This window comes from Tachysurus vachellii, chromosome 7 (assembly GCF_030014155.1).
Source record: "Tachysurus vachellii isolate PV-2020 chromosome 7, HZAU_Pvac_v1, whole genome shotgun sequence".
Classification (NCBI taxonomy): Eukaryota; Metazoa; Chordata; class Actinopteri; order Siluriformes; family Bagridae; genus Tachysurus; species Tachysurus vachellii.
In genome coordinates this window covers 25,116,588-25,124,087 of record NC_083466.1, presented here as the reverse complement: position 1 = coordinate 25,124,087, position 7,500 = coordinate 25,116,588, and the positions used below count along the sequence as shown (strand labels likewise).

At 43.2% G+C, this 7,500-nt stretch overlaps 1 protein-coding gene across 1 annotated transcript; it reads right to left on the bottom strand.

Annotated features, from left to right (window-relative positions):
* Positions 1-5,551: 5,551 nt before the first annotated feature.
* LOC132848974 (paraneoplastic antigen Ma1 homolog) lies at positions 5,552-7,050 on the bottom strand. The gene has a single exon (XM_060875106.1). It carries the CDS (start codon positions 6,970-6,972, stop codon positions 5,563-5,565), a length of 1,410 nt encoding a protein of 469 aa, XP_060731089.1. The 5' UTR covers positions 6,973-7,050; the 3' UTR covers positions 5,552-5,562.
* Between the last annotated feature and the right edge of the window lie 450 nt (positions 7,051-7,500).

The window sequence follows — 7,500 nt, the reverse complement described above, 5'->3', positions numbered from 1 at the left end:
AATGAAGGTATTTGTACCACACTTCAAAAACGTATCTCAAGTCACATAACAGTCTAATCTCTTTCTTTAAACAAAACAACACAGAAGATTAAATTGTAGAAACAATAAACAGACATTTATTCTCTCAAACAAGTGTAAATAAAACAAACCAAAATCCCCCCCAAATGTAATGTTACCCAGCTGGGATTTTAAATGTCTCGGTGGTGCACTTCGTTGGAGCTCAGGTGAACGTATGAACACTTTATACTGTAGTACTCACGCAATCCAACGGAACAGGGAAACTCAAAAGGGAAACATCCACTAGCCAACGATGTAAACAAGGAAAAGATGCAGTAGAAGTCTCCACGAGGCCTCCGGTCTCTCCTGCCGAATTGTGTAGCCTTAGTTTCTCCGGTTCTCACGCACTGCACACGAGTATTCGCGTTGCAAACCGTTAAGCACTGAGATGAAGAGAACTTGCGGTATCCTTTGTCTCTCACAAAGTCTCTTATCTGCTAGGTGTCCTTTTTTTTTTTTCCCCGTCTGCAAACTCGGTTTTCGCGCTTTTCCGTGCGATTTTCCCCGGACCGTGCGATTCGCGCAGGTATATCCGCCACCTGGTGTCATCCCTCACACTCCACTTCCTTCTTCCCTCGCACTCCGCCCTCTGACCTCCCGAGGTCAGTGAGAAAACTACCTCATTGGTTAACACAACAACACACATCTTTCTTTATAACAACATTGTCTTAGTTATTTCCTGTTTGAAAGTAATACATTTTTAAACTATTTATTGAAAAAAAAAACAAACTAAATAATTATTAGGCCCTAATTTTAGCAGGGCTCTACACTCTCCCCCCACCACAATTCGTTATGTCCCCATAACGAGGTCAAGGAATAGTGAAACAAAACTGATACATGTCACATTACTAACATAACACACTGTAACATTAGTATACTTTCATGTTAACATTTTTTTCAAAAAAAATAAAAAAAAAAACCCCAGGCACAAAATATGCACAAAATAAGTATAGTCACTAGAGAACTATGTCTGCCGGTAATGACTTGACCACATTTAAGAAAATACAGTTTGTCTAACTGGACAGGTATTCCTACATGAAGGCATATTCATCCACAAAAATACAGTAGAACAGTATCTAACAGCACTTGAAGCTTTTACTTTAGCAATGTGAGGCTCAAAGTTTGGCTCCCCAAGAGTATCATAAGTAAAACGCTTAGGAACTGTTCTTATCCTCTCCGACCTTCTATTCTCTTCATTTACTTCAATAGAAACCCCTGGATTTGTTATACTTATTTGCTCATCTGAGAGCTCTTGTACATCATCAGCATCGTCATCCTTACTGGTATCTGAAACTTCATCTACATTCTGCAAATCATCAGTAGGTTTATCAGGTAATGGATCAGACTCTATAGATGCATCAGCAATTTCAACCATCTCATCAGACAGCTCAACACTCCCATGCACATTAACATCTGTCTGACAAAGTTCTTTCTCAGGGACCAGAGAAGGTTCTTCAGGCATATGTACCGGAGTTTCGTAGACATAGTCATCACTATCTGAATCAGAACTCTGAAAATCTCTGCTCTGCTCTTCCTGTCTCTTAAGAGCACTACCAGCCTCAGGTCTCAAGTTCTTAATTTGCTCTGTCTGCCTTTTTTTTCTCAAAACCCTTCTTTTGGGCTCCTGAACAACGTCAGCAGTACGCTGCTGTCTCAGCTTTTGACCGATAGAAAGAAGATGATTTCGATGGAGAATCTTAACCGCCCCATCACCAACTTCAGGCTTCAACCGAAACACGGGTAGGTTCGGCATCTGACTTTGAACAATGTATGGCACAGAACCCCATCTATCTGCCAATTTATGCTTTCCTTGCAGACCCAAATTCCTAATTAGAACTCGATCACCGGGAGTGAGATGTGAGTAATGAATTCTCTGGTCATACCTCCTCTTATTCCCATCATTCTTTTTTTCAGCAGCGGCCTCAGCCAATTGAAAGGCAGCTTTTAATTCTCTCTGCATGTTCTTTACATACCGCTGGTAAGACTTAATGGAGGTACCATCACTCGATACACCAAAATTTAGATCAACGGGCAATCTGGCTTCCCGTCCGAACATTAGGAAGTATGGAGAGAAACCTGTGGCTTCATTCTGGCTGCAGTTATAAACATGCACGAGATGGGAAATATGTCGGCTCCAATGTTGCTTTTGTTTCGGGTCTAAGGTCCCCAACATGTCCAGCAGCGTCCGATTAAACCGCTCTGGTTGTGGGTCCCCCTGGGGATGATATGGAGTTGTTCTTGACTTCTCCACCCCCAACATATCTAACAACTCATGGATGAGCCTACTCTCAAAATCTCTTCCTTGATCTGAGTGCATGCGTCTTGGCAGACCATAGTGAATGAAGTACTTTTCCCACAGTACCTTAGCCACAGTGGACGCCTTCTGGTTCTTGGTGGGAAAAGCCTGCGCATATCTGGTGTAATGATCAGTTATGACGAGTACATTACCGGTGTTACTGGAGTCGGGCTCAAGAGATAGAAAATCCATACACACCAAGTCCATCGGGCCACTGCTAGTCATGTGTGATAATGGTGCGACTGTTTTAGGCAATGTCTTTCTCTGGACACACCGAGCACATGTCTGACAATACTGCTCCACGTCGGCCTTCATCCGAGGCCAATAAAACCTCTCTCTAACGAACCCATAGGTTTTATCAAACCCTAAGTGCCCCGAGTCATCATGCAACGATTTAAGAACAGTCACTCGAAATTTCTGCGGCAGAAGCAGCTGTTTTCGTCTGGGTTTATTTGGAACCTGTGTGCAACGAAACATCACCCCATCCTCCATCTCTAACCTTTCCCATTCTCTCATGACAAGGGGAATGTCCTTATGGATGCTCTTATTTACCCTGCCTGGATCTCTCTCCGTGAATGCCTTCCACACTTCACCAAAACAGGAATCATCCTGCTGAGAGCATGACAGATCAGAAGAACTCATCCTAGGAGCAAAAGCAAGGTCTAAGGTAGCTAGATTACAGTAAGCTACAGGGACAGATTTTGGAGACCCACCCAAGGAAGTAACAACCCGGCTACAGCTCCCGCAATTTCCAGAATTACCAAACACTTGAAGGTTGCACATCCCTTTTACACCAGAGGATGAGATGTCTGCCCATCTATCCTCTTCTTCCACTCTTGGGTGAGGACGACGAGACAATGCATCCGCATCTATGTTTTGGTTACCCGGCCTATATTTCAGACTGAAATCATAGGACGACAAAGCTGCTAACCACCTATGCCCTGCAGCGTCTAGTTTGGCAGTGGTCAACACATATGTTAATGGATTATTATCAGTCTGTACCTCAAACTTGGAACCATAGAGATAATCATGTAGTTTGTCAACAACAGCCCATTTTAGAGACAAAAATTCAAGTTTATGCACAGGATAGTTCTTTTCTGATGGTGTAAGGCTTCTGCTGATAAATGCTACAGGACGCAGTCCCTGACCCTGATCTTGATACAACACCCCTCCTAAACCTTCACAACATGCGTCTACATGTAACACATATGGTAGCTTGGGGTCTGCGAATGCCAACACAGGAGCTTGTGTGAGCCTTTCCTTCAACTCCCTGAATGCAGCTTCACAACTTTCATTCCACCTATTACCAAAGGGATCTGATGCTTTGTAAAATACCTTGTCAGGATTTTCTGTTCTACCCCTTTTTAGGTTTTTGTTTGGTAAACAACCCTGCAGCAACTGGTTCAACGGGTGAGATACCTTAGAATAGTCCTTTACAAATCTTCTGTAATAACCACCAAACCCTAAGAAAGAGCGAAGCTCAGAAACATTCTGTGGTCTAGGCCAAGACTTTACTGCCTCTATCTTAGAGGGATCAGTTGACACCCCTTCCTGAGAGACAATGTGACCAACGTAAGTAACAGAAGGCTGACAGAAGATACACTTATCTAATGACAATTTGAGTCCTTCACTTTTCAAACGGTCCAGCACCTTGAGAAGTCGTTGCTCATGTTCCTCCAGGGTCTTTCCAAAAATGATGATGTCATCCAAATATACCAACACTTCCAACAGGTTCATATCACCAACCGTCTTTTCCATGACCCTTTGAAAGGTCGCAGGAGCCCCGGAAATGCCCTGAGGCATCCTCTCAAATTGGTAGAACCCCACTGGACAAATAAAAGCTGTCTTTTCTTTGTCAGCTTCACACAGTGGAATCTGATAATACCCACTTCTGAGATCTAATACACTGAACCATTGACTTCCATTCAGACAGGCCAGAGCATCTTCAATTCTGGGGACTGTGTATTGATCTGGGATGGTGCGACGATTCAGGGTTCTGTAGTCCACGCACATCCTTATCTGCCCGTTCTTTTTCCTAACTACCACAATTGGCGAGGCGTAAGGACTGCGGGACTCAGAGATAATACCAGCATCCTTTAACTTCTCCAAGTGTTGTCTGACATCCTCAATGTCAGCTGGAGCGAGTCGTCTTGATCTTTCACGAAAAGGTCTCTCATCATTAACCCTAATGTTGTGTTGGGTGCTTTTCGAACAACCTACATCAAACTCACTACAGGAGAAAACATCTTTCCTTTTTAGCATCTCTTTAGTCAGCTTTCTTTTCCACTCCTCAGGTACCGGGGAATCACCAAATTCAAAGGAGTCCAAGGTCAACCCTGTTTCAGTGCTACTTCCTTTAGATGGAGAAACAGAACGCACAACATCAACCGGAAACACATTAGCAATGCGCATACCTCGTTTCAAAGTGACAGGGCGAGCGGAGACATTTCTGACTGTGACCCCAATTCTTTTGGAGTGTGCAGCCGCAGCAGGTTGCACTTCTGCCCTTACCAATAGCTCTTCTGGAAACCAGAACTCTTCGGGCTGATCCACCAAGACTGTTTTAGCAGCAAGTTCTCCTGGATATCTTAAGATTCCCCTAATTCGCCTACTTTCCCCTGGACAGATTTTCACAGGCTTAAACCCCGGAAACCACACAGTACCTTGACTGTCGTCAACTTTAACATCAGCACTGGCAATGACCCGTTCATATGCATCTTTGATTTCTGGATGTACTGTCAAGGTATGAAGAAAATCATTCCCCATTTTCTCCTTACATGCCTCGACAAGTCTTTTCACCACAGATGTGTTTGTTCCCACCAAAATATTAACTTCACCTCTCACGGCAGGATCAGGACAAACCAATACGAGCGCATCAATGGTTTCAACCACTCCAGCTACAGACCCTGGAAATTCAAGCCTTAGCGACACACAGCCATCATATGGATACTGCTGGGAACTTAAACCCCATATTTCCAAATTCTCAATTGGTGTTAAGGGCAAATGCTTAAGATACTTGTTATAAAAGGATCTGTATAGAAGAGTGACTTGTGAACCACTGTCAAGCAAGGCTCTGGCATAAACTCCTTCTATCTGAATGGGAAGGATCGAGCTAGGACCAACTAGCCCTGCTGGGAGAACAGCCTTTCCTATTGTTACTTGTTTGCACTTGTTGGAACGTGTCTTACCCGGAGCATCAGCCCGTTCCTCTACCGAGCCCCAGGGAAGTTTCCCGACTGCCGTTTGAGTTTTATGAGCCGTTCATTCACTTTTCTCAAATTTTCCTCATTCACACAATCCCGCTTTAGGTGCCCTTCTTCACCACACCTATAGCAGAAATAGCTTATGCTACCCCTGGCTCTGTTTGTTGATCGTCTCTCACCAGTTGCTAAGCTATGACTTTCAGAAGACCCATGAGTTACAGTTTCAGTTGTTGCAGTCAATAGACGAGACATCTCACTCTTTAACACCCTAACTTCCTTCTTTAGTCTCTCAACCTCAGACTCAGTAGGATTTGTTTTAACAGAGGTCTCACTCTTGACAGAGGACGCAGCAGACAAAGCAACATTGGCCTGAACTGAGGTTCTGCTGTGCATCATATTCTCTTCCTCTCTGACCTCTTTCAAAAGATCTGTGAAAGAAAGTGGGTTACATAGCTTGTGTGTCATCCTGAACCGTAAAGCTACCATGTCAGTTGGAAGTGCTCCTCTGATTATCTGCTGCATACGAAGCTGATTCATTTCAGAGAGATTAATGCCTCTTTTGCGTAACACACTGTGCAGCAATTTATCCAACCTCAATATGTATGCTGAGAGTTTTTCACCCTCGTTCTGAAAAGTACTCCTAAACCGCACCATAAGATCTGCAGCACTTTCTGTGGTACCAAATGCTGTCTCTAATGCACTGAGATAATCACCAGAGGAAGCTGTTGGATTCGCAACCTTTTCAAACCTCACTATATCGGCTGCAGGACCCCTAAGACACTCAACAAGTCTTTGTTTCTTAATGTTGTCAGAACACCGCCACTCTTCAAGAATGTGAGTGGTCTGTTCAGCCCATGCTTCATACTCATCCTCACCACTGGGTGTAGGTGTCACCCCAGAAAATGTACGCAGTTTCCTATAGCTTGGACCCTCAGCAGGTGTAGCCACATTACACTTCTGAACCAAGGAGTTAATGGCACCAACAAGCTCAGTGCTCAGGCTAAGTGAAGGAGAAACCATACTCTGAACATCAGCTAAAGATTTACCCTCTTTCTCTAGGAATGAGAACAGTTTAGTTTGAAACTCATCCCCCCTATTTTGTTCAGGTGTTTGAGTTGTGACATTTACGATCTGGGTATACCAGGCACCTACATCAGATCCTCCAATTTCAGCAGGAATAGGTATCTCAGAAACTTTCCTAGCAGTTTCAATTAAAACAAAATGCTGCTGCTCACCCGGATCAGAACGACGACCACGCACCTTGCATTTACACATACCTGGAACTTTATCAAGCACCTTGTACACTATCATATCATCACAGTCCGAAGGTACGTTGCTCAAAATAAGTGCGTTCTCAAGCTGAACATCTGTTTCACTACACCATGCAATGACTTTATTTACCTCCATGTTGCTCATCTGTGCCTTTATATAGTATTTGGATGAATAATAACTGCTCAGCCTTAAATGTCTTAACCATCTAAATCAACAAAAGAAGATTCCATGCATCAAACAACCTGTGACTTTACAGGATCTGCCCTCCAAATAATATACCAAGATAGAAGAGAAATAAAAAAACAGTGATCTGAATCCCGGACGAGCCCCCACAAATGTAGCCCTCTCACTGATTAACTGGCTCAAATCTGTCTAGGGATATAACTTTATACGTGAGAGGCACATCTAAAATTTACCGAAGGTGTGATATGTATATCACCAAAGTTACTCAAACTGCTGTATTTAACCTCGGGCTTCAGACTTCAGTGTTCCTTTAATTGTTCTCCTCTATCAATCACAATAATTAATGATAACCAATAATAATAATGAAGGTATTTGTACCACACTTCAAAAACGTATCTCAAGTCACATAACAGTCTAATCTCTTTCTTTAAACAAAACAACACAGAAGATTAAATTGTAGAAACAATAAACAGACATTTATTCTCTCAA

Excerpts from the sequence above, each read along its gene's own strand:
- LOC132848974 (XM_060875106.1), bottom strand. The coding sequence starts at position 6,972 with ATGAGCAACATGGAGGTAAATAAAGTCATTGCATGGTGTAGTGAAACA.